The 27581-nt window shown below is 50.3% G+C and overlaps 1 protein-coding gene across 1 annotated transcript in view; it reads left to right on the forward strand.

The window, feature by feature from the left end:
* Nucleotides 1–27581, forward strand: part of PLXNA2 (plexin A2) — a 249898-nt gene that overhangs the window by 183428 nt on the left and 38889 nt on the right. Inside the window, 8 exon segments of the mRNA XM_025212958.1 lie at nucleotides 69–165; nucleotides 2028–2136; nucleotides 2138–2210; nucleotides 10553–10704; nucleotides 14132–14249; nucleotides 18966–19102; nucleotides 23152–23319; nucleotides 24789–24882. Of these exon segments, the coding sequence (XP_025068743.1) occupies nucleotides 69–165; nucleotides 2028–2136; nucleotides 2138–2210; nucleotides 10553–10704; nucleotides 14132–14249; nucleotides 18966–19102; nucleotides 23152–23319; nucleotides 24789–24882 (948 nt within the window).

Raw genomic sequence — 27581 nt, forward strand, 5'->3', positions numbered from 1 at the left:
CTGTGCTATCTCCGCATGCTGCTCCTTCCCGAGCACTTTCTCGAGATGCATTTCTTTGTCTTCCCTAGTATCTCTACGACGGGATGGACATAAGCAACTTAGCCGTGGATTTTGCTGTGGTCTGGAATGGAAACTTCATCATCGACAACCCTGAGGATTTGAAAGGTAATGGTCATTCGGTTTCTTGCAGGGTTTCCTCTCCTTCAGTCGTGGAGGGGAGGGTTGTGATACAGGTCAGGGAGCAGACCGGCCTATAAAACTATGCTGGCAGCAGCCAGTATTTGGTTAGCCAACATCATTATGATACTCTGTGGTCTCTGCCTATATTTCTATAGTCACGTCAAGGACCCTCATCTTTAAGGGACTGGTCCTAAGCGAGGGCAGCCTTTGCACTGCAAGAACATTGTCTTCACTGAGAGCATTTCCCTAAAGCCAGCTCAGAGAGCATGCGTTATCCCCTGATGCCACGGGTCAGCACAGAGGAACCTGCCCTCCTTGCTGATACCACTTTGAGCCATCAGCCGGGCTATGTCCCAGCTCACCTGCGGGTACTCTTCCACATCCATCGCTGAAAGCTGGGACATCCAAAGGGCCAGGCTTGTACTGAACTGCTGCACAGCTCCACCAGGCAGGCTGGGCTTGTCGGGGGAGAGAAGACTGTACTGAGAGACAGTAACCAGAGAGACTAGTTGAACCCTAATCTGCAACAGCAAGAGCTTGCCACTTTCTTTTTAATAAAATATGTTCCAAGTGGGAAGATGCTAGACTGACAGGCCTGAAACCCCCTATCTATCCTCAGACTGCAGGCAGCAACAGGGCATGCTTCTGTTTATACGCTAACTCGCCAACGCATTTCAGCTGGGTGGCTTTGGGGGTATAAAGGTAGCTCACTTCTTATGGCCCCGTCTGGCCTAGCCTGATGAGAAACTCCATGGGTCTCTGTAATGATGGTGAGTCAGCAGTGCATTGGTTTTATGTCCCACTAAACAGACAACATTGTGTGACTCGCTGGCCAGGACTTTGGTGCATGCACTGTGTGCTCCTTTTACGAGACGCCCAGCAAGAGCAGCACACCGTATGGATGCCGTTACGTGGCCTTAGCTGCTGGAAGGCACAACCAAGTTCAAAAAGCATGCATTAAAATAAATGACTGCCAGAAAATGCATATGCTTTAAAGTGAGCCAAGTAGTGCTTATAATGGAAGCAAGTCTTAATCGGGAAAGAAACCTGTTACAGTTCCAGCTCCTCCTCCTATAGACGGACCTCCGTAGGAAAATATATCAGGTACCAGAATGAATCACTGCTGCCCTGCAAACACCAAAACAGACCTCCTAAAGCAGCAGGCTAGCCTCCTGAAAGGGGTGCCTTTAGGGAGCCCTATCTTACTGTCCCAGGGACCTCCTTTTAACACGTTCCCGCTGTCCACGCCTGAGCGGTGTTTTTGGCTTTCAAATGCTCTGAAGTTTTCTGTGGTACCTGATATATGAGAAAAGTGGCTGGAAACCCTGCCAGGATCCCTGGAAAAGGAGATGTTGTTTGAATGTGCTCTTTCTTGGTTTAGGTCAGTGGAGTAAACTAAACAAAGAGGTTTTCAAGACTGCCTTCCAAAGCAAGCATGGGAGCAATAATGGCTGCAAACATCTGGAAAGAGGTTGAGCAGGAATGAGAAGGCTTAAGTGCCCTGTTGCTAACAAAACTGCATGCACAGGAGGGATATTGGCTAGTGTGGGCTTTGCAAGCTGTGCCTTTCAATCTTGAATGACACTGCAAGGCTGCTGCCTACTTGCTGCTGGCTACACCTTAGGTGTTGCTGCTCCCTTGGGCATCCACCACCCCCAGTGCTTTGGACAGTCAGAGCCGTGGCGTTTGGATGAGGGCAGACAGAGGTAGCAACGGCATCGGTATCGAGTCATGCAGGCTGTGACACTAGCTGTTCACCCTGGTGCAGTATTAACCCTATTTCATTCTGGGCAAAAGTTGCAGAGATTTAGCTCCTCTGGACCGTGTTGTTCCTCTCTTCCCTGCAGTCCACCTGTACAAGTGCGCGGCCCAGCGGGAGAGCTGCGGCCTGTGCCTGAAAGCGGATCAGAAGTTCGAGTGCGGCTGGGGGGGGGGGGGGGGGGAGGGGGCCCTGCAGCTCTTCCCCCCACCAGCCCTGGCTGGACTGGTCCAGCAGGAACGTCAAGTGCTCCAACCCCCGCATCACCGAGGTAAGAGCACAGCCAAGGGGATCCTGGTCTGTCCCTCTGTCTGTCCATCGCCCTGACCTTGTTCTGTTCGGTTACATCAGTCTGGGAGGGCCAGGTTGCCTTGCATCGGCTCCTGGCTGCCTGCCGCCTCCTGGTCTGCACATAGGATGTCATCTGTCCTGAGCAAAACATCCCACTTCCTCCTGCGATGGCAATTGTGGGACCCCACTGCCCTGCTCCTTGGCTATCCACTGTGATATCGCACCATCGGTCCTGGGTGCCCGCTTGCACCCTGTTGTTTGGAAGCTAATTAAAACAGGGAAGTGATTTAATCTGTAATTAATTTCTATGGGTTACAAGATAGTCAGGGAAGCGAGGTCCCTAGACAAAGTGCCTCTGGGAGGCATTATGCACTGTGAAGCGGCTAGTGGTGGGAAGCTTGCACTAATACAGGGGCTTCTTGGATGGGATGTACATGAAGGGAGACTTTGAGCTGATTCCCAGTACAATCTCGAGGCCTCATGCTTCCTGCACTGCCATTTACCCCGTGCAAACTGTGCGCAGAGTGCCTGTACGACGCTGCTGCAGAATGGTGTAAAAGGCTGCCCCAAGGACCAGGCAGAGGACAATGAGGGCTGCGCCGGTTCAGTTAAGGCCTTTCACATGAGCTGCATCAGTTTAACTTTGATCAGTTGTTAAACCAGCATAGTGAAACCAGTGCCAACTCCTGTGGAGACGCTCTTGTTCAGGTTTCACTGGATTAATACAGGTTAGCATAAATCTGCTCCTAATCAATGTAAGCTAAGTGGAAATACTCCTGGCTTTCACCAAAATAGGTAAGTTCATACAGACTTTTGCATTACGGTACTGTAGGTGTATAGACCAGGCTACAGGTATAGCCTGCCACAGATGTCTGGAGGAGCACGGCCTGTATCCCGGTATTTTAGTGACTAGAATAAAACCGGATGGATAAACAGAGCTGGTGGTTCCTGTACAAAGCAGGATTTAACACTGCTGTTTTGTTTCTGAGTCCTACTGAGAAGTTAAGACGTGAATTCACTTTTCATGAGTTAAAATACAGGTTCGCCATCTTCCTCGCGCTCGGCGTTAGAAGACGAGCGTGCCTTGCAAGCAGCAGTGCAGCTCACGCCAGCTGGAAGTCGGGGTCAGCTGCCCTGGTGCAAGTAGCAGAGTTGCTTGTCACCACTAATCCTTTGCCCCGGGGCAGCAGTACATGTGGCTGGCCCAAATCGGAGTGGTCCCTTGTGTCCAGCTCCCTGTGGCCCGTTTGCCGAGCTCTCTCACCGGGGTGCTAGGTCTTCCAATGCAGCGCTTATAGTCCTGTCCTGTGGGGAGCCTGCTGTTGCCTGACCCTGGCAATCTCTTCCTCAGACTCGTTTTCTTCATCTCATTCCCTCCCCCTGAGATCATCCTTCTTGCCTCTGCTGCCGTAGCCCTTGTAGGTCCGGGGCTGGCGCATCTCTCCAGAGTATCAGAGCGACTCCCAGGCGCGCATCGAGCAACGTGACTATTTTGAGGTTTCTTTTTGTTGCTAATGCCTCCATTTGTTAGGTTTTGACAAGAAACAACACTTATTATTATAAGGTGTCAGGTTCTGATTAACTTCACTCCATCATCATCACATGGCAAGAAAGAGCCAGGATGAAGGGCTGGTCTCAAAACAGAGAGTACTCAGCATTTCCATGAGGCGTCTCATCTCCCGCGCTGTGGCAGAGATTGTAGCCCCCTCCGGACATGCTCCTGACCGTCCAATCCCACCTTTGAATGGCACGGTAGCTGCAGCCCCTTCTGCTGTGCATTTTCACCTCTGCTGGTTTTTAACAATTGAGATGCGGTTTTGGGCCGGCAGGGCCAAGGAAGGACAGCAACCCTTGTGGTACTGATTGCACAAAGACGTTGGGTGCAAAGCCAGGTGGCAGAGTTCATCACAACCTGCCTCTCCTCAATCCAGCTTCATCCTGGGTTTGTTTTACAGGCTGTGGCTTGGCTTTCACAGAAGGCTGTAGCATTTTTTCCCCCTTATAATCACTATAGTAACAAACTGGCCCTAGGAGAAGAGTATTCAAGGCCTCTTGGAAGAGGGAGCAGTTCAAGAATCTCTTGATTTGTGCAAACTTCAGGGGAGGAACTCTTCAGCTGCCCTTCTTCCCCACTAACCTTTCTCAGAGCTCACCTTTATGGTTATAAAATTCCCTATTCCCTGTCCCAACACCCACCATCCCACGATGTTAGGACTGAGCTGGTAGTTGGGTCAAGCTATAGAAAAGGAAACCCTCGGTGCTTGACACCTGAGAAGACCCCTGGCCCTTTGTGACTGCTTTCTCTGTTTCCCTTTTGGTGCTTTCTCCAGCCCCCGGCAGTCAAAGGTCATGAGAAATATGAACCTCAGCAGAAAAGGAGAAGGTTTGGGAAGCCTTGGATTTATTTTCCGCTCCTTGAGTGAAGCAGAATGAAACCTGCCCCAACCACAACAATGTGCATCCTCCGGGCAGGAGCCCCCGGTCCCACAGCATCCATGCTAGCTGCAGGCTGGGCACTGCCTTGGGATATTTTATCACCGTCCAACTTGAAAGCAATGTTGGTGCTGCCTAAACAAGAAAAAAGAGCATATCTTAGCTGCAACGTATTTCTTGTCTCCACGGCCAGGCCTATGACTCATCCTTTAAATCTGGAGGTGCAAGGAGCCTCTCCAGAGACCATGTGAGGCTAAGGGGATTGACCTTGGCAGACTCTGAGATGGAGCGGAAATAGAGTTGCTTTTGTTGGCAGATCGACATGTTCTGTGTCAGGGTCAGCAAGAGAAAACGGTCCGGTTCAGGGGAATTGCTCAGTTGAGTCTTCCAGTGTCGCCAGCTTGTGTTTTATCACAAGGCTCCTGATGCGTGGCATTTTTTCCTTAAAACCTCAGGTCCCCGAGTCTTGTTGTTTAGGAGACTCTAAGCTGTCACTTAAATACAGAACTAAGTTTCTATCCTGCACAACTGAGGAAGAAAAGCTTGAAGACATGACCTAAGTGGATCCTTCAGACTCAAAACCAGAGGCAAGTGATAAGATCCCAGCACTGGTTATAAGTCTCACGATTTTCATGATAATCTTGTGTTTTTCTGGAGTCTGGCACCTTGAATTTATACCTGGGGTTGGCAAGTCTAGGTTTCTTTTAAATAACAGAGATAGTGGGACTTCTGCCTATTTCCTTTGGAGGTTCTGCCATTATCCAAGGGACAACTTGGTTCAGAAACCTTTCCTGCTGCTACAATAATATCTTGTCCTCATCTAGTGGGGGACAGTTCACTCTACATCTTCCTCAGAAGGTCTTGCTCCTTTGTGATGTTGAAATGGGACTTCATGCCAAATGAGAACAAAACCTGAAGATGCCAACATTTTCTTCCCAGGAAAATCCCCAGGAACTGGACAAAGGGGCTCATTAAAGCATTGCTTAGCATCTCGGCTCCCGGACCCTTGCCCACATTGCCCAGCTACACCTTGGGTTGATGCAAGACACTCAGCATCCCATGAGGTCAGGGGGAATCCATTGGTTTTAGTGGAGCCGGATTAAATCTCAAACCAGGGAGCGCCGGTGATCCTCGCCCTCAGCCTCTTAGTCGAGCATTCGGTGCGGTTGCACTGGTGGAGTTTGGCCCCATGTATACGGCCGTGCTGCTACTGCCAGGGATGTCCACCCTCCAAGGATCCTGTCCATCTCTCCAGTGCGCAGCTCCCCTGTGCATTTTGGTCTCTTTTCTCAGACCCAGACCCAGAGCTCTTGTGTCTGGATTTCCAGCAAACAGCAGGAAAAGCTCATGTTATCACTGAAATAAAACAAACAGCTCAGTGGCATGCAGTCCTTCCACATATGAGATCTGAGTCCAGGGCCCAGCCTGTGCCAGTGATGCCCCTTTAGCAGCAGGAAACTTCCCCCCGGTCTGCAGTCTCCACGATAAATAAATAAAAAAACCCCGCTTTCTGGAGAACACGCAGCGCTCTGATCTCCTATTCATTTATTTGCAGGCCTCATTAATATAACATCACTGCAACAAACAGCTAGGGGGGGAGATGTCAGGCTGAATAATGGAGTCTCTCTGCTGAGATAACAATTAGGTGCTGAATGCGCTATCAGCAAAGGCAGAGACAAGGAGGGATCATGCTGGGATGAGGGGTTAGGTATGCTCATGTGCTGGGGCCCTGCTGGGCTCATCAGCTAGGATCCAGATAGCTGAGAATATAAGAAATGGGAAGAGGAGAAGATGGCTGGATTTCTTCCCCTCCGTCTCTGTGTGGCCAGGAATCTCCTTCGCATTGTCTGGGCATTCGGTGTGAGCTGAAATGAGATGTCTGCTGGGCTCTTTGGGCCCGTGGCTCTCCTGTGGCAGAAAAGCATCCCTGGTCTTGGCGTCTCTCATGCACACATCTACTTTGCTGTTGCTCAGCATTGTTGTGCATCAGAAATGGTGAGCCATGAAGCTGGGGGAGGCAAACCTAGGGTGCAAATGAAGTGGATACTGTGTCATAGGAGGGTGTATTATCTGATTAGACCAGCAAAGAGATGGGAACCGGGACTCTTGGGCTCCTTTCCCAGCTGCGGTAGTAGGATGTGGTTCTGTGGCTAGAGCAGGAGCAACTGCGAGTCACGACACCCAGACCCTACCCCTGGCTTCACCACGGGCTTGTCTCGTGACCCTGAGTACATCATTGCCATGCTCCGTGGCTGAGCTGGCACAAATAGCAGCCGCAACAGTTTGCACGAGGGCCGTAATGAGGGCATAGCTCCAGATCATACAAGGTCACGTCTCCTGCCACCTCGGTGGCACCTTTGTGCTAACGCTGCAATGCTTCACACTCCACTGCCTTGCCTGATAGCACCGAAATGCTTGGCAAAAGAAGGGGAGGCTCACGTTCCCATCCTGCTGATGGGGAAACTGAGGCAGAGGGGGGCATGATCACCCAGTGCTTTAATTGAAAACAGATGTTCTGGAGACATTTCTGATTGGACTTGCTAAGGGGAAACTAAAAGAGCAGGAGGATGAGCAGAGCATAAAAGCGTGAACAAATGGATAAGAAGATACAGGAGACAGCTGGGGATGGCAGGGTTGTTCGTGTTACTCAGAGTTTTTCCTCCCTACAAAAAACTCAATTATCCTTAAACCACCTTTACTTTCTCCAGTTCATGAAGCCTCCAAGGGTGACCAACCGTGGCAGGAGACGGGGGCAGTGGTGTCGGCAGCAGCCCTAGGTCAAAATTTCTGTCTAATTGGGTCGTGCACCCACGTAGGAGCAGAGTCTGAACGTGGTGTATGAAAGGAGCCCAAGGTCAAATGCCACAGCCATCTCAGCCTGGCAGCTGGGCCTCATCGTGCAGTGCCCAGGCCAGGTCCAGTGCTGCTTCGAGGGGTCACCCACGTATGATGTTGCGGGACCTTTAAGACGTCTCTCCTTTCTGTGATTTTGACTGAATCTCCCCAGCTGTAATTAATTGAATGCATCTGTTCTAACCCTGGGGCTCCTTTATGGCACAGTTACTTCAAAACTGTTCAATTAGCGGCCACTAAAATCTAGGTCGAATGGAACCACGTATTGGGTGTTTTCCAGGTCAGGACATTTTCAGTATAAAAAAAAACCCCCAGTGCTGTTGTGTTTGGCAATACACTCTGGTTTCACTGGTCACGCTTGGATCAGAAAATGGCAAGCCGTGACTTGTTTGGGGTGTGATAAGGCAGCGAGCGCAATCATGTAAATACTGCAACAAATAAGATGCAACATAATAGGCGGTTGTAAGGGAAATAAATTGTCAAAAACAGTTGAACCACTGTGTTCAAGCGATGTCTAACTAGCAGCGTGAACATCAACAACCCAGGCCTGCGATGCTCAATATAATACAATACAACTTTGTTTCGTATAGCGTCTTTTATAGGCGCACAATGCTTTCCGGAGCTAAGTGAACAAGACACGCTACATGGTATGAGTTACAAAAAAACAGCAACACAACAGACATTGTATGGTGATTAAATTAAAGCCTTCAGTCATAAGGCCAAGAGCTGAGGGAGATAGAAATTGAAGCAGAGGCATGGGAAAGAAGAGGTGTTTTAAAATACAATGCAGCCATATATGATATGCAAGCTGCACAACAAGCTGCATCCCAGAACATTTTGCCAAATTCAATGCATCCTCACATGTAAATAATAAATAGGAGCAGAGGTGAAGAGAGAGAAATTAAGCACCAGGGAGAAGAAATGGCTTCAGCTGAGATTTGAAAGACAGTGGAATAAATAAGGCAGAAAAAGAGGTTACTGTAGACAGCAGAAGACATGAAGCTCTCCTACTGATGTTGGTGGGAGTGGGAAAAGGCCCGAGTAGGGTGCGTGGAGGGAGTGGACAAGGGATTGTCCAGAGAGGACAGGACGGGTCACGTGCCAGTAAAAGCCATTGCTGCCACCTGGCCCACTCCATACAAAAGGACTAGCAAGGGCTGCTCTGATGGGGCACTAGCACAACTCGTCACCATGATAGATATTGTATACTTGGCTTGATAAGCATTTATCAATGTCCAGGGCTCTGCTTGTGTGCGCAAGGCAATCCAGATCTCATCTAGGGGGCTCCTCGGAGTTGATGCGAAGGTGAGAGAGAAAGTGAGCAGCTGGCCAGAAAAGCGAGGGAGGATGGAGGGGCTAGAAGTTGGAAACTGCAGACAAAAGCCCTAGCTTTATAGCAGGACAGGATAAGTCTTGCATTAATAATGACAACTACATAATAATAACTGCATTAATAATGATAACTACTGCTCTTAACGAGCAGTCTTGCCGTTCTCTGCAGGAGGAGCCTCAGTGCCCTTGCCATCTTGTACAGCCGGGGCACAAAGAAGGCCGGTGACATGCGTAGGTCCACAGTGGCTAAACCAGGACTCGGACTCTGGCAGCTGGGTCCAGATCCCAGGACCACACCTTATTCTAGCGCATGCCACCAGCTGGGTGGGTGGTTATGTTTAATGGGATGCCGGGGAGGAGGTAGTGGAAACGATTACGGCCGAGGCATGCCATAAACAGACAGCTCGCAGCTGACTCCTCGGCCTTTAACATTTCCGAGAGTTATTTGAGGTGCTCCTGTGTTGCCGGACTTGCTAATAAAATGCGGTGTTAACATTCAGAGACTGTCCAAGGCAGAACTTAATGAAGTTCTCCAGAGCTGCAGCCAGCTCCTGAAAGGTGACTCTCTTTTGTACAAGTCTATAAAGAGGGAGTGGATCCTGTCCTTCCAACAGATGCTTCTGTGACCGATATTGCTCAGGCCTCTGCCAGCCACAGCACCCCGGGCATCCTCTGTTGCAGCAGCACAGGCACAGGCCCAGACTCCCCAGCCTACTCCAAGATGTCTGGGCACGATATGGATCAAAGAGAGTGACAGACGTGTGCTGGGCTGGGGATGATAACAGCAGTCTTTGGCCAACCCAAGGAGCCAGGTGGAAGTGGTTTCTGTTGCAGCATTCACATCTTGTGCGCAGCCTGCCAGATAAAAGGCTGCTATGAAGCAGATCGCAAGGCAGAAGAAGCACAGGGATTTGTGGGGACGCCATCCAAAGGTTCGCCCAGCTCCTGGGCTGGTGGGACTGGTGCAGTTGTGTGAATGAGGCACTACAGTGTAAACAAGCTCCATTCACAAAGCCAAGCGCATCCAAGGGGATCCCTGGGTCATTTCCCCTTTCTCTCTGCATGGAGATGAATTGATTGGCATTACGTGCCTGGTGGTCTGAAGAGGCAGAAGGCAGCCTTGGCTGGGGCATGTATATGGAGGGTCAGTGTGGTGGCATCCTGCTCACAGCCCTGCTGACTCATCTCCCTGCAAACCCAATGCACCTTGAGGCCACAGGAGTGGAGCAACTGTAGAAAAGTTGGCCCATTCCTGCCCCTCTCCATCAGATCCGCACAAGCTGCTTAGTAGGAAGCAGTGAGGAGAATTGGGTATGATGACCTTCAACTCTTCCCCTCTTTGGGGGAGCAGCACTGCATTAGCGATGGATTAACTACAGGCCCCACACATATCATCTGGATTTTGAACGTTTCCTTATGTTGAGATGCAAATTGTTGGAGATTATTTGCACCCTAGACTAGCCCAGTGACCAGGACATGCGCTAAAGATGTACGGGTCATGTCCCCACTCTGAGTCAGAAGGAGAAAACACCTGAGATAAGGTCCTCTATATCCCAGGAGAGTACTGATAAATTTACTTTAATTGTAAAATTGCTGGCTGACTCTCCTCTGGCCAGGTGGTAGGGGTGTGCCAGGGCTTGAGCAGATGCCAGGCTCTTGCCAGGGGAGATGGTAACAGAGATGCTGTGTTTTGTTTCCCTCCAGATCCTGACCGTGTCCGGCCCCCCAGAAGGAGGGACACACGTGACCATCCGTGGCGTGAACCTGGGCCTGGACTTCTCAGAGATCGCCCACAGCGTGCGGGTGGCAGGGGTGCTGTGCACGCCCCTGCGGGAGCAGTACATCATCGCAGAGCAGTGAGTGCCCTCTGCCTGTCTCCATCTCTCAAAGAGCCTGCCCCCCATGAAGCAATGCTTTCGGCTTCTGGCATCACAAATGCACCGGGTCCAGCCTCGTGGCCCTTCAAAGGGCTTGTGCCTTGCGAGTCCAGCAAGTGCACCATCAGGTGGCAACCCTACATTGGCACCATCAGGCTGCCTTGGGATGGCAGCAAGTGCACCTCCTTAGCAGCCCTACATTGGCACAGCTCTGCCTGTGCTAAACCAAGCTGGTTTCCCCCAGCAGAGGATCAAGGCTTGGGGATTCAAAGCCCCTTTAACCTTCTGTGAAGCGTCTGGTTTCCCAGGGCGCCGTGGCCCTTGCAGCTTTCCTGCAGACCTGGCTGCCTATGCCCAGCCTGCCCTCCTCCCTTCCCCCAAGTGCAACGCATCCCAAGCTGCTGGCTGCACACAGCCGTTTATTAGTCATGTGCATAGTGACAGAAGCTTAATCCAACATAAAGACCTCCGCTGGAGTCAGTTCATTTATTCGCTAGGAAAAAACATCAGCTGAGCATTAGAAAACTGGCGTGTACTGGAGGGACGGGCCAGTCACGCTCCCCCATGTTAGGCCACCCCAGAATGGGGTAAGGGCTGAACACAGTGTTTGTAGGGAGGCCTGGGACCTGCTAGGGCACCCACGAAGACAGGGGCAAGGAGAAGAGCGGTGGCAAGCTGGGGGGGCTCAGGGTGAGCTCCCCATTGTGCAAAATTTGATTGGGACCTGGATTGGGCTCCTCTGAGCATCTGCTGGTAAATGTGGGACACAGGTGCCAAGTACCCCCCACTCCAGGGAGGAAACAGGTCAGGTTCGTCCCATTTCCACTGTGCGCCTCTCCTTCCTCCTGGGATAACAGTCCTTATCTAAAGGCTCTTGCCAGACGGGCTGTATGCACCTCCGCGTTCGTAAGGAGCTTTCTAATCGCTGAGTAAAAGACACTATTGAGGTGTAAAGACAGATTGCCATACGGCTGCTAGCAGAAATGGTCCAAAGCAATGCATTTTGAAGCTCTAGTGTTTTCCAGCCATTATGCTGTAACACTAGTATTTTATTTTATTTTCCGAACAAAGGATGGGAGATTATAAAATTACCCTCCTTTGATGGCATGAAACCCTGATTTTTTTTTTTGATTTTTTTTTTTTAAATCACAGCTCTAATTACAGCTCTCAAGCTTTCAAAGTTTGTTAACATCATTAAAACATTTATCCTGGGCAGATAACAGCAAGTGTTAGCGTGAGAGCTGCCTTTTAAAGACGAACACAGATAAAAGGACCCTCTTAAGGGTTCTGTGGGCAGACTGCCTTCCAAGGCTGTAATGACTCGCCATATGCTTCAGTCAGGTGATCTATCAGCTGGCAATTAGGTTAATGTTGGTTAAAGGGCCACTTAGCCCAGCAATCAGCACCCTACCGCTCTGTGGAGTGCATCGTTTTGTAACTGGTACCTGCTGGGATTTGGCCTGGGTTAGGAGCTGGGATCAGATGTACCGTCAGCGTTCGTGCCACCATGCCTCGCTTCCATCAGGCCTGATGTTGTAAACAGCTATGGCCACCTGTTACCTGTTGTGGGCCGCTCGGAGCTGCTGCTACACCCGCTGCAGACTGACAAGGCCACATGGCCAGCAAATCCATGAGCATTATGCCCCTTGCTCAGGCTTGCCGAAATCCAGCCCTGGCACCGCATCTCCCCTTATTTGGAATGAAACCGGTGGCTCCACGCTACATGCTGTTCGCCTGTGCAGTGGCAGGAGCCACGGGGTGCTTAACTAGCCCTTTGCTCTCAAAGTATCAGCAGCATAGAGGAGCACTTGCCCAGGCTCAGCTCCACGTTGCTCTGACCCAAGGACACGGTACTTGCTTGGCCTGTCCCCATTCCCTCCTCTCCATCCCCAAGCCCCAGGTGCCAAGGCCAAGTCTGTGGCTCCTCTCTTGAAGGCTCAGCAACAAAGCAAAGCTCCAAAGAGAAATGTGCATGGGCTATGCCTGGCTGAAAGGAGGAGAGGCAGGAACACGTGGCAGATTTGGGCATGTAGCTGAGACGCTTCAGCATCTGTTCTCCAAAGGCAGCATCTCTACAGGGAACCCAATTTGATGTGCAGCGATAACGGCTTTCACCGGAGTTGTTTGCTAGCACATATGTACTCCGGGAAGCCTCTGAGCATCATCTGAGCATTCTGCCGACGGAGTCCTTTTTAAGAAATATCCTTGTCATTTGGAAGCATATTTAGCTCTGGCAGAACCTGGTGGAACAACTGTTCTGGAGACCAAAGCCTGTTGTCTGTGTAAGCACAAGTGTTAGATGTGCAAACTTCTCCTTGCTGTGCTCCACACACCCTCCAGCCTTGGTGTCTGCTGGGACTGACCGCAGGAGGCCAGTTACTGCATCAGGGTTTCCTCTTCCTACGTTTTGAATCCTGTCCGCCTGTCCACCCACTCATCCAGGTATCTGGGCATCTGATCTGCTTCTCACCCTTGTTCCTCCTCCTTCACCTTTCTCATTCTCCTCCATGTAGATAGTGACACCACACCGCTCGCTGATGCTCTCTGCTTAGCAGAGCCTCACAAAATCCTTGTGCTTCCAGTGCTGCAATGGGAATGACACTTTCCATTGCTGAGGAATCTGCCAGCTTTAAACACCTCAGCTCTCTGCCTGGCTATCAAATCTGCTTGTGTAACAGAGGATGAGTTTGGTTCTTGGCCCCCGTAGGCAATAGCCATTGTCACAGGTCTGGTTGACCTGGGCTCTGCGCTTGATTGCACCTGTCATGTCCAGGGGCCAGAACATGCTCTTCTTTTCCTCCCTCCTCCGGTCCTCAGCCACTGCCCAGCTCCATTGCATGTCTCCTGAGCATCTCATGTTCAAGTCTTAAATGTCATTACTGTTTACATGTCCCTGCCTGCGGACACATTGCTGGGTATTGATCTGGACTGGCTGAAGAATACTGTATGTGCACAATTCACTTCCCCTAACCTCCCATCTCGCCATCAGGAGCATTCACCCTTAGTCAAACTTGTCTTCTGCACAGAGGCCCCTAGCCAAATCTCACTCCATCGTCCCCTACCGGGCCTCCCCGTTTTTTTGATTAAATAGGAGCCTACAATGTGAGCTGTTCCTTTAATGAACTCATCTGTTACTCTGAGGGCTTCACACTCTCTTTGCTTCAGGCTAATATATTTGCCATTAGTGCTCGTCTTTGCTCTGGAGTTTACAGCTTGTAATAATTATGTCTAATTTTGATTTTTTTTTTTTAAATGACTACATGGAGAAAAAATAGACTTGGTAATCAGCTCTTCCCAGAGAGGAGGGGAGCAGGCAACAGAGTCAATGGAGAATGAATCCCGGGAAGCTGAATAGCCAGGGCTGTGTCTTCCTGCAAGGGTCTCACCGGGGGCTTTGTGTTTCCAGAATCGTGTGCGAGATGGGGCAGGCGCTTCCAGGGATCAGTTCTGGCCCGGTGCTCCTGTGCATTGGAGAGTGCAAGCCTGAGTTCATGGCCAAGTCCACGCAGCAGTACATGTTTGTGGTGAGTAGCTGGACTGAGGGGCAGGTCGCAGAGCTCAGTCTGCCGTAGACTTGGTGCGTGCTCTTGGAGAACGTCACCAGACTGGGTGCGAGACCGGGCCAGAGGGAAAATGCTACGTTCGCATGCCAGTTCCCACCCTATCCCTTCTCTGCAATAGCGTATGCAGGCCTGGCTTTCTGCAGTGCGGAGTACACAGGGCTTTCACTGGTCACCAGCCTAAATATGGAATTAGATGTCTGAGTTCGGGCTTCCAGTTCCCTCTTCTGCAGTTTCCCCAGCTGTCAAGTGGCGATAATATTTAGCTACTTGGTGTGATTGTGCAGCTGGGCTTCTGCTGGTAAAGCGTGCCAATCCCTGTGAGCAGAAGCACCAGGTTGAGTGCGAGCTCGTTCTGTAGCTGCTGATCTTTTACCCAAATCATCCTGACATGGAAGTTGTGTCATTGCTCATAATTTTCTTCTTTCTCAGGAGGAAAAGAATAATGAAGGCACTTTGTTACTTTGGGGCTTAATTAACAGGGATAAATGTATTATACATTATACATACATACATTTTATACACACACGCACAGCCCACCAAGGATTACCTCTATAAAACTCAGGTACAGAACATCTGATGGAGACGTTTTCTTATCCACTCTGCGTGAATACGAAGTCTCTGTGGCTTAGTCTGTCTCCACAGATTTAAATGCAGCCTGCAACCTGCCTTCAAGATGGGAGGGTAATTCTGCATCCCCATAGCAAATGACTTTTTCCCAAGGGTGCTAATTCAGTGCAGGTTCCATCCCTGTGTTTAATCAGGAGCTGCTCTTGGGGGTGTGGATTTCCATTTGTTGAGTGATCATTGCCTCCTTTCCTTATTTAATTAGCAGCCTTTTGATTCATAAACTTGTGGGATGCAGCTGGGGTTTCCCAGGTCTCCGTTTTTGCCTGAACAGGCCACTTTATCCAGCCACATTGATTTTGTGCTGAGTGGAATCTGTGCATGCAGCGAAACGCCAGCACTTACCAATTGTCCGCAATTTGTAAACTAATTGAGAGATAAATCAGGCCGGCCCCTGCCTTCTCATCAGCATTATGAGCACTGTGCTCCCCTGGGACTTTATTTATTCCATGACATAGCGCTGATGTAAAATACCACGGCTGGCACCAGCTGGATGTAGGAGAGTCCAAGCTCTGGTATACCCAGAAGCTGCTGGGGCAGGCGGCGATGGGGGAGCGCAGTCCTCAGCGCAGCTCCAGCACTTGATGCTCAAGGAGCTCAAAGCACTTTCCAGGCGTGAATAAAATTAATTCATTTAGTTAATTAAATTAATTCATTAATGAATGATTGCTTAATTAGAACTTATAAATCCACCTTTACAAAAGCACAAAAGCTTTCGTTCACGTTGCAATTATAGCATCACGCTTCCACGTTCTCGAAAGAAACCAAGTTTTTAAAATCCCTCTTTTATACGCAGAGTTCAAGGTCCTGGTTGAGGCAAGCCCTTAAGCAGGCATATAAAGCTAAATATATGCTCAAGTGCTTTGCTGAATAAAGATGGACTTTAAGCACACGCTTAAATGCTTTGCTGACTCAGGACTTCAGTGACCTGCCAGTGGGCACATGATCTGATTGATCGCCAATTGATCCCCAATTTTCAAATGTAAAAAGTAACTAAAAATCCACTTTTTTTCATGTTCAAAATGAAGCACTGCTATATATGTAGCTGTATATTAGTGGCGTTTCATTTAGATCGTGGAAAAATGTGGATCTTGAGTTACTTTTTTTAATCTGAAAATCGGGGATGTTTTTTATCAGCGAAAACCAGGATCCCTGGTGATGAGTCAAAGCAGAGCCAGGCATCCTGGCCCAAATGGATAGACTTGTCTGGAAAAAAATCAGAATTTTCTTGACCTTTTCCTCCAGAACCTAAACCTCATTCAATACTGCATTTAGGATAAAAATGCATTGAGTTTTCTTCTTCTTCCTATCACCAATGTGCCCGTGCCCTCTGGTCCTATCTGGAACCCATACCTGCAGAAATGTGCAGGGATAGGCCGTGGTATTTGTGGCCAGCTTGGGCACGGGCATTGCTGGAAATGTCAGGAGGGCACTCAGCTCTTGTGAGACTCTCCACCCAGGTCAGAAAGAGTCAGAGTTCACATGCAGCTCTCACCCTCCGGGTGCTTAAGTGAAATGAGACTCCAAATCTCTGGAGGAGTCCCCGTTTCATCTAGTCCTGCATGAAAATAATGCTAATGAAAGGGCAGTTCTGAGCTTCTTTTATCCCAGCCTACTTACAGCATTAGATGCATCAGTGTGAAGTTCTCCGGCAGCGCACCTCAACTGAGAGGTACGGGTTCTCGAGCTGAGATGCATGTGCAATCGCTGCTGCCCATTCAGGCTTTGCTCGCTCCTCTGAGACTGCCAGCAAGGGAGCTCTGGTATTAAATGGGAAGGTAGTTCAGTGCCGGGGACACCAACCCACTGGAAAATGAACTGGTGCCAGACTCTCTCCAGAGAGGCCAACAGCAGGGACCAGATAGTCACAGTAGTGTTTGCACTGGGGGTCAAGTTGATTTTGCAACCCCGAAACATTCAGGCAAACCCTCGTTCTCCTGAACAGCCCTTTGGATATCCCAAACTTGCATTTTCCCCAAGGTGGTCCTAATATCATCAGTGTTTTCAAGCAAGTCCCTTCGCTGTGCAAAAAGGGAACTCTCCTGTGCTTTGTGTTAAGTAATAAGCAGGCTCCGGCCAAAGGTAATAGCAGAGATTAATCTTGGAGTCGCACCTTGCAGCAGCCTACGAACCCCATGTTAAACATTCTCATTCTTTGCCTTGTTGTGCCTGGTTTCCAGCACTTACCTTATTATCGTTTCTCTTTCTCAGGCACCAAAAGCTTTCGGTACATAATTTCCCTTTGTTGCCTGGCCTTTATTTTTTTTTATCTTGGCCCTGCCACACACTCCATTAAGGCTGGTTTGTGCTATTAAATTCAGTAATGGAATTGATTGGTACCTTAGAGCAGAGTTGTGTTCAGGGCCTCAGAGAGTTCAGAGCATAATGAGCTCATTTGATACCTGATACTGCATAGCATCTATGCTGTCATCCCAATTATCCCCTTTCTACCTGGAGAGGTGGGATCTTGGAAGAACGTCTTACCTGGACATCTCCCACGATTATCCCAGAAGCATCCAAGCAAGAGATGGGAAAGTCCTTTAGTGAAGGCTGTGCTGGGCCAGGGGAAGGTGATAGGAAGTTTGCTGTAACGCTGGCTCTTCTCCCCTCTCTTTTTGGATAAGAATGACCTGTTTGGGTGGAGTCTGTGCTCCGATCACACTTCTGCTCTTGGAAAGTGCTTGTATCTCCAAGTTAGACAAGGCAGCACCCAGTAGTATTGAAGAACGACATACAAAAAACCAGTATCAGGATGTTTTCCCCCATGACAAGCAGGGCTGACCTGTGGAACTCACCACCCCAAGGTACCAATGCCAAGGAAGGGGTAGGCTCCCGAATGAAAAATGTTTTTGAGAGCGTTCGCAAAGTGAGACTACGATGCTAATTATAGTCCATTCATTGTACTATCTAGCGCATATCAGGTATATAATTTTGATTAACCACTTTCCCATACCACCAGTGCAATGCAGTCCAGCAACTTCTGTGCTACCCAAATAAGCATGTGCTACAGTTTGAAAGCAAGAGGGGAAACGGCACAAACTCACTGCACTGACTGAGAGCTGCCAAGCAGGTGGTACCCAGGGAATGCAGTTGGGAAGCTGCCAGCTTGCAGATGAGAGTCATAAAGAGGGTAATGTGTACGCATTAGTGGAACAATTTGGTTATACCCACTGACTGAAAACAAATAGAAAGGTACCTGCTTTCTGCAGATTCTATTAGAGGGAATAAATAGCTCTCATTGATGCAAAAAAAAAATAGGTATCTCTGCAATGGTATCACCGATGTGACATCAAAGCAGGTATAGGTTGTAAACTCCAAGAGATGTCCAGGTAGCTTCTTCCATCGCCGCTGAAAGATAGATGTCATCCCCACCAAAAATTTTTGTTACTGGTGTAGACTACAGATAAACCATTAATAACCAGGAAAGTGCTGCCTGGAGGAAAGGTTAATCGGTACTTCCTTTAATAAGACTCTGTTTTTATGGATTATAACTTTTGCCAGACTTGAATCAAATGGGCTGATATTTTTCACACCATGATTTTCTTCCCTCGCTGAGCTTCAGCTAAGGCTGCTCTGCCATTTCTAACAAAGAGATTACAGGAAAGGACATGATTTTGCCCACATTAAAGAATAAAAAGTCTGTCCAATCTTTGAAACCCTTCAGTGCTTCCATGCTCTGGCACAGCGGCTTGAAATATGGCAAAGAGATTGCCCACTTTTCAAGGACGTGCCTTTTGTTGTTCCCATAAAAAGTACCCATAATTGAGTTGCTTATGAGCCTTTGAAAAAACCCAATTTGGACATTGCAAGTAGAGGCATGCTGGAACTTAGCAACCAAATATGTTCCAACTCGGGCTGCAGGAGTTGGGCAGGATTTTCTCTGCAATCGCTGCTCCCAGCTACCGGGGCCCTGGGAGACTCTCTCTCCTGTGGTCTCAGTGTTTAGGCCAGATGCCATCCCATCCAGGTGCCCCATTGGGACACGATCCCAAGAAATACCAGCTCCCTGCAGACCAAGCCAGTAACTTTGTTGTCTCCCTCTTCCTTCTCCAGAATCCAGCGGTCAGTGCCCTGAGTCCCAGCCGCGGGCCAGAATCAGGAGGCACCATGGTGACCATTACCGGCCATTTCCTGGGTGCCGGCAGCCGCGTGTCTGTGCTGCTCGGAAACCAGACCTGCGAATTTTATGGGTAAGAGAGGTGGTATGTGTCTGTGCATGCCAGCCGGCCGCTGTTCGTGTGTGCTGCGATTCCTCTGGCCCTCCCTATCGCTGCTGAAGTGACCGAGCCTTGCATGGCACTGCACACATCTGCTGTCCCGGGACCCCCGTAAACAGCTCAGAAACTTTGCAGCTGTTCCCAAATCAGTCACTCTGCTTTAGCCAGCATAGGAAATGCCCAGAGTTGGGCACAACACCTCGAGGCATTTCGTGCCATAGTTTCCTCTCCCTTTTTGAGAGTGCTTTGACTTAAAGGAGCATGCTGTGCTCCTCCTCTTTCACATGACTTCTCTCCTGAACCAGGAATTGTCCCCGTCTCTCCGATCCTGCATGAGCGCCTGAACATATGCAGTCGCCTTCACTTGCTTTCCATTGTGGGCAACGAGAGACTCTTATACGCGCCCGTCACCTTCATCAGGTGACCCCGTCCGAGACTGATGATCCTCAGTAGGTGACCCACTGTCATTCCCCCTGAGGAGCTCATACTTGGAAAACTGGTTTGCTTTGGGTGGTAGCCCTCTCTTTATCCTACCATGCCCCTCTTGGGCAACCGGCAAGTGCTAACAACCCTCCATATAAGAATTTCCCCTGTTCCTTCATGTGACTTTCAGCTTCTTACGGAGGCAAAAGGCAGCAGCTTGATATGGGGAGAGTGCATATAGAGTCCCCATGTCCAGCGGTTCATAAGCCACACGTGGGCATATTCCTCAAATCCCCAGAGGGAGCAAGGGGACCATATGCCGTGAAGCTCTGTGCTCCAGACTGCACGTATACAGCCCTTGTGTTGTGCTGCTGCTCTGGCCGGTGCTGCAACGGGGTCAGGAAATGAGACGAGCGGGAATGAATCATTTTATACAATGCTGAGACACATAAGAGCAAGGGACTCTCTCTGATCCTGCCCTCTGCTCCCTGTGCTGAGGCTGCCAGTTGCTATGGTGGTTTCTGCCAGTCTCCAGGCACCTTTCACCTGCATTTAATAAATGCTGCAAAGTTAATGACTAGAGGGTAGAACTTCCCTTTGCTTTTTTCACTGGGGCTGGAAAGCCTCTGAAATGGCCAGGAACCCAAATGCAGCAGCTTTGCAAGTAAAGTGATGCTGGCTTCAGGTTCTGGATTAGGCCTCTCGAAGGGAGTATCTGAGGCACCTGGAAACAGTGAAGGTGAATACCTGTGCTGCAAGATAGAGGTTCGCCGTGAAGGGGATGTTCTCATGTGGGATTATTAACAGGGATTATAAAATCACAGACAATGAGGGTGGGAAGGGACCTCAGGCGGTCACATGTAGTCCGACCCCCTGCTCCACGCCAGGACCAGCCCCAACTACGTCATCCCAGCCAGGGCTTCGTTGATCCGGGCACATGTTATGATGTGCCCAACCCCAGCCCTTTAAATCTGTGGATCTCAGAGCCATTTCTACATGTTTGTTCATTAACCCTCACAACCTCGTGTGTAGGGAGGTGAGTATAATCCCCAGATTATACAGATTATAATCCCCAATTTCTCAGAAAGAAACTAAAACAGAGTTTACATCTTGGCTAAAGGGTTGCAGTGAATCAGCATCCACACCGCAGCCTCTCGCTTCCTGAAATGCCTTGTGGAGCCTCCCCAGAGGCACTTAGGACACGGTGAAAAGAGGCATTTTCCTTCTCTCCTGGCCTCCTAACACAAGCCATAAAACCAGATAGCCACAGGATGCACTAGAGAGGCTAACGAGATGACTGTGTATCCACAGTGACTGCTCCCTTCACCCTCAGAACAGATAAAAGAGCCTCCATGTCCCTATTTTATTTTATTCTTCATGCCCCTAATTTATTTATATTATTGAACTGGAGAGCAGTGGATTAGGAACAACGGGTTATGAAGCAGGAAAGATTTAAGGGAGGTCCTCAGCCCTACCAGCATAGCTCCTGTTTCTACCCCCAGAACAAACAAGAAGGGAAATGGAGAAAAAGATGGTGATTATCCTGCATCCCGGCTGCAAGTGCTTCCCTTCTCTAGGTCTTCCAGGCCCCGGAGGAAAGCCTCCAAGCCTGAGAAGGACAGGGTCAGAGTGGGGGACAGGGAGTGACATTGGGGGAAGCATATATTGAGTATCGTTTCCTCCTCTACCCAAGTTGAAGGGACAGATTGTGTCCTCAAAGGCACAGCTGCCACCAAAAGTGCTATTGGGTCCAGTGGATGTAGCATGCGTGCGTTCTGCAGGCAGGGCACCATCTGCGGGTGGCCTGAGTGTTACCCCTAAAATACATGGCAATATTCAGGCAACCTACAGAGACCTAGAACCACGCTGAAGTCTCTGCAGGCTCTCCTCGCGCCAGACAAGTAGTCACTCCAAGCGAGTAGCGGTGTGCCGACGACACGGTCTTCTCGTGCAGGGTCACGTCGTGCTCTTCATTTTGCTTGGTCTGTTTGGAGGTGATGAATGTCGATTGTACTGCGAGGCAGAGGGGCTGCCGGATTAGATGGAGCAGTTTCTAACGAGATTCACTCTAATTACAGCTTCCTTCATTTCCCATCTCTGCTTGGAGAAGTGGGTAGATTCACCATGACGACATAATAATAGCACAGAACGCTAATTAACTGATCACAGGGAGCTCGGAGTGACTCTGCCAGCAGTGATGCATCACTCTGCATCTCATGCAAGAGCTAAGCAGGCCCCGATGAAAGCTGATCCTTGCAAACCAGGGTGCCCACACCAATGCGAGGCCCGTGGGCCAGGGTTGGGAGCGGGTTCTTTAGTGGGAAGGGAGCAAGCTCCTTCTGAACACAGCTGCCCGTGGGAATATTCAGTCCAACAACTGCAAAAAGAGTTAAGGCAGGCAGTGACAAGAGGAGGTCTTTTGTGGAATCAGATGGCAGCAGTGAGGGCTGGCAGAGAATTGCTGCTCTCACCCAGCCTCCCCCTGGCCACCTGTGCACCCCCTCCCACCCTGCAAGAAGGCACATCCTTTATTCAGTTGGATAAAGCTGGAGCAGCAGAGCAGGGAGGGGAAAGGGAGAGGGGACAGGAGGCAAGAACAACATGCATTGTAGTGACTGCCCGGTCCTCTACTCCCTCCAGCTCACCCCAAGATAGCCAGAGCCAGCTGTGGCTGCACAGAGGACTTGGTTTTTAGGGCTCTTAGACCAGCACCATTAATGTGCACACTAAGGATGCTGCGTCTGAACTGCACAGGCATGAGAGGTCTGCCTGCGAATGAACCAAGGCACAGAGATGCCACGGTTTTGCTCGGCGTCGTAGGGTGGGAGCTGAGGAAAGAACCCAGGCGTCCTGCCTCTCATCCTTTCTCTAACGACTCGCTGGTCCCTTTGGGCTTCTGCAGACACGTTGCTAACCTGCCCACGTAGCTGTTCTCCGGGGCACCGAGGGAAAGCAGATGGTCTGTCGTATCCAGCCACCAGGCATGGAGTCCTGAGGTTCGTTCCCAGTCCCCCCGAGGGAGACAGGGAAACACAGCTGCAAAGAGAGGGGAGGACATTGTTCCAGTCCTGCCGGGTCCTTCCCAGGTTGAGACTGGCGGCTGTTCAAGGTCCATTATGCTGATCTCAAGGACCTGTGTGTGCTGGGAGAGTGGGGGAAAGATGCTGGCTTTTGAATGAGTGCAGACATCCCACTTGGAAAAGAGCCATCTGCTTTCGCACACCCAGCAGAAGGCGGCAGGTTCACAGAGGGACATGGGAGGCTGCATCTCGGTGCAGCGAGTCCGTGTTTCTCTGTGGCCCCCACGTGAGCAAGAGCTAAGGGCTAAGCATGGAGAGTTGTTCCTTCTCTGTGGTGTAAATGAACCCTCTGAGGCAGGTGCACACACCTCAACTTGCGGGGAAGGCACAGTATTCACTTTTTGTCCTAAATAACTGCACACATTGCTGCTGTGCCATGTAGCAGCTGTCTTATCCCAGCTGAGAGGTGGCTATGCTTTGGTGCTATAAGTTATATATATCCTCCAGGATCCAGGTAGCAGAGCCCTCCCATGACCTGGCTGCTGGGGTGTAAAGCCTGCCTGTTTCTCTCTCTTCCAGGAGGTCCGTGAATGAGATCGTGTGCGTCTCTGCCCCATCCGCACATGGCCTGGGTCCCGTCCGTGTCTCAGTGAGTGTGGACCGGGCCCAGCTGGAAAGCACCCTGGAGTTCGAGTACATCGATGACCCCAAGGTGCAGCGCATCGAACCCGAGTGGAGCATAGCCAGGTAACCAGAGATGAGCAGTTTTATGACGGTCGATTATAGCCTGCTTCCCCTACACGCACACATGGCTCGCAGCTGAGAAGCACAAAGCCCACGCCCCAGAAAAAAGGGGGATACTGTGGGTATTTGTTGTAATTCTCCTCACATGCTTGGTCAACATCCAGCCTGAGCATGTTGGGTGTAGATACTGAAGACAATGCTATCTAAGGCCTCATCCTGTTGGGGTCGAGTACCCACTCCCATGGAAGTTGCTGAAACTTAGCAATACCCAGTTGCTTGCAGGGGCAGGCCTGGGAGGAAGAACGAAGGGCAGAGGCTTTTTGCTCATCCTGAGTCTCTATATGGTGGTTGCAGAAACTCATAAATGCCCACCACCATCACCACCAAATCCCCAGTCTCCTCTCTCAGGTTACTCCGAGTTAGGACAAAGAAGAGACATGGTAGGTGGCACATCTCCCACTCAGGGTCCTGCATCTGCCATTCCCAGACACCAACAAGGTTCAGATTTCCCATGATGGAAGGTCAGGTCTGACATTATTAAACCCATTTTAATTACCAAGGCAATTACAGCAGTGGCAATCTGCAGAGAGCTTCCAGGACAGCAAATAAAGCCCCGAGATCACTTCCATCTGCTGAAGAAGTACACAATTGCTCATTAAAGGCTCCTTCTTGTAGCTCCGAAGAGTCTGGAAGACAACAAAAAACAGCAGCAACCAAGAAATGAAAAGCTGATGCTAATCAGAGCGTTGTGTTTATCCAAGATTCGCGGCTAGGGACAGGGCAGCAGGCACGACCGCAGCACGCTACCATGGGGTGGGTTAGAGGCCGTGGACCACATTCATCCTGCGTTCAAGTCCTTTGTCTCCAGTGAAGGTGCGCAAGGGGTGAAACAGGGCCACGGATTTCACATTGCATTATTAGATGGAAATACGTCTCTCCATAACTGGACATGTTATTCTTCATCCCCCCTCCGCCTCAAACCAGGCAGCAGCAAATTGTGCCCCTGCTATGTCACGCCCCAGAGGTGGCAGGGACTTGAAAGCGGGTGAAAGGAGATTTCCTTCGCCGCGCACGCTCCTCACAGCACAGCAGCCTCTTTCTTACAAGAGCCCCTCGCTCAAGCCTGAAACGCGGCAACTAATTTATTGTTCCCATTTATTTAGTCCTGGCCTTTCATTCTTTTTTCATCCTGCTCTTGCTTATGCTGAGCCTCAAAACGCTGCCGCGTGGGGGGTGACACTCCACCAGGGGTACAGTTGAGACCAGAAAATCCAATTAACTTGTGCGACTGCACTCCCGGGGGACTCGATGACAGTATATTAATCCACGGTGTCACCTAGTTCCTGTAGAGTCTGCAGAAAACATCTTTGTGAGATCAACAAGCATATGGATTGCGGGAGCACAGTTGCTATGTATTGCCACAGGTCCCCCTGCTAAACCTCATTAATCTGGTGTCTGCTTATTCTCTGCAGTGGACACACGCCTCTGACAGTCACGGGGTCCAATCTGGATGTGATTCAGGAGCCCAGGATCCGTGTGAAATACAACGGCAAGGAATCTGTCAATGTAAGTAGCAGCTGTCATCAAAGTGCAGCTGCTTTACCCCCTCACACTAGGTTGTCCCACCATTGCCTACTGCTAGCTGTTGCAGCGAGTGTAGCTTTAGCACGGCTTTGCAGCATAGCAGGCGCATTCAACCCAACCAAGACCAGCACAGCCAGCAGCACGGCAGGTGTAGTTTACCTGGCATAGTTCATACCTTCAGTGGCACAACTTTTGCACTACAGCTGGAGGCAACTGGGAAGTCTAGAGCTGCCGCTACATCCAATCTAGACGTGCAGTCCGTACAGATGTGCTCACTGGCCATACCTCTTACGTTTAGCAGCACTGCAGCTGCTTTTATCTGGACGTAACTGGACTCATCCTCAACAAAGTTATATAAAGCTATATAGACAGAAGCTATATAGACCTGGAATAGAATCGTAGAAAAGTAGGGTTGGAAGGGACCTCTTGAAGTCGCCTAGTCCAGCCTCCAGTAATAAACAGCTGTTTCTATAAAGGACTCACTCTGCTGTGCCCAGAGAGGTTTCCAGAGGTGCACGTTTCCATTTGTTTTCAGCTTTTTAAAATTCTCCTAAGACCACTGTCCCCCACTCCATCAATCAGATCCACATACCATTTTCGAGGACCACTTTGTGCCTGGACAAAGTGCTGTGTAAGTGCCACGTAACAGGACCTGTAATGACTAACCACCCCATCTCCTTTTCATCAGACTAAACAAATGTTGGGAGTGGGAAGCCTATTTAAATGGAAGCACCTCAAACCCATAAAAGTCTCCTGGGGTTTTCAGCTTCACCCATTCATCACCGTCCCAGCTGATTTGCTCACTTGCTTTGATTAACTGGGTTTCTAAGAAGTGTCGTGGTCCTGGGCCAAGTCACTGAACATCAGGAGCTTTGGGTTTGTTTGCACAGGAAAGGCAGAAATGCCAACGATCGGCATTACAACGTGTAAGTGCTGACAGCCTTTATCTCAGCACTGCGGTGGTGAAGTGGGTGGACAGAGCAGGCTGTTCATTGAGATAGCCTGCTCTGGGGGCTGCTTCACTCTCCAGCCATTGTTGCATCTACCAGCTGGTGCCCCCATGTGCTGGTGCTGACTTGCCCCTTTTGCTGACTTCCCATCGGGGTCCTGGCCAGATGTGTCCTGCATGCGTGCTGTAGCCGGAGACCCAAACACAGACCTCATGGCCGGTAGACCCAGCTCCAATGGAGAGGGGGGTCCCTACCAAGGCCTGGCCTTGATCTTTGTGCCTGGCTGCTTGCTCCCTAGCAGAGGGCCAGAGAGTTTTGCAGCCAGTGCCCCCAGCTGCCGAATGGCCCTGTCGAGTGCACTTGGAGCATTGTTGGTGAAAGCCTGGAGAAGCTGTTAGCATGACCGGCCGTGGAGCCCATAGCGAGGGGAAGCAGCGGGGAGTTGGGGAGCGTGGAGACATATGGTGCTTGCGCCTTTGTGAGACCTGGCTATATATCACTGGAAACGCACAAAACCCGACAGCAGCCGCAGCGGGGGTGGACCGTACAGGGCCAGCGTGACAGGGAGACAATGCAAAGTGAGTTCCTCGGTGACCCCGGGGCTGCCCTGCCTGCCAGGAAGTCAGCCCGGTTCCCAAAGCTTTGACATCTTAACCACCCCCCAGGCCTGGCAACTCATTTGTCTTGTTGCAATCACGCTGGTTTTCCCTGCTCTGGGGAGCCCCATCCCACCGCCTGCCACAGAGCCCTTCTTCCTCCCAGCATGTCCCGTGCACCCACAGAGCGGGCTGCAGGGACGTCCCAGCCGCATCTCAACAGGCATGTTTCCATGGAGAAGCTGAACGGATACGGGTCCCCGTCATCCCCAGCTGCTCTGCCATCTCTTTTTGCCCAGCTCCTTCTGTGCTGGCCCACGGCGAGGCAATGAGAAATGGCTAGTGCGGAGGCCATTATATTTTAATAGTCTCTCTCTATCTATCTCTCCATAAATAACGCTTGCATCGCAGCAGCTCTGGGCTTGGTAATCATGGACAGGGATGGGGAGGTGTGAAAAAAGCTTTCAAGGCACTTTGCTGTCTCACCGCTAGGATCTCAATGCGAAATAAGTTGAGCTGTGACCTTCCTGCTGCAAGAAGGGAGAGTTTGCATCCAGATGCATGGGGTGGTTTGGGGGGGAGGGCTGCAGGGAACAGAGGAGCCGGAGCTGCACCATGCACATGACACCCCCCCAGATATGCAAAAGCAAATGGGCCTCTTGGGTGTTTGCTTAATAAGCCTTGAAGGTGTTTTGGATCCTGGGCTGTTTCTGGGACTGTTATGAGCATGCAGCAATAGTGGGTCTCTGCACGCACCCACTCCCAGGGCTCTCCTGCAGCATGACCTGGGACACCCTTGCCCTTGCCAGGCGGCGGGGCCTTCTGTGCAGCTGGGACCTGGCAGACAAGTGCGGAGGAAGTGGGTTTTGTGCCTGTTCCCCACACTGGGTCGCAGCTCTCCGAGGGCGAGTGCGCAGGGGCCTCTTCATATTGCACTGCCGCCCGGCATTGGTTTTATGCATCTCCCCTAATTAGCTATAGCTGAGCCCTTTATTTAAACCATTTGTCCCACACTTCATAAACTGCAGGGGAAAGTTAAGAAGCCAATAAACAGAGCTGTGATATTGTGGGGGGGTTGGGGTTTTTTTTACATTGGGCTCAGACTGTAAATTGCATTCTCCTCTGACTGAGTCAT

Source organism: Alligator sinensis, unplaced genomic scaffold (genome assembly GCF_000455745.1).
Source record: "Alligator sinensis unplaced genomic scaffold, ASM45574v1 scaffold1499_1, whole genome shotgun sequence".
NCBI lineage: Eukaryota > Metazoa > Chordata > Crocodylia > Alligatoridae > Alligator > Alligator sinensis.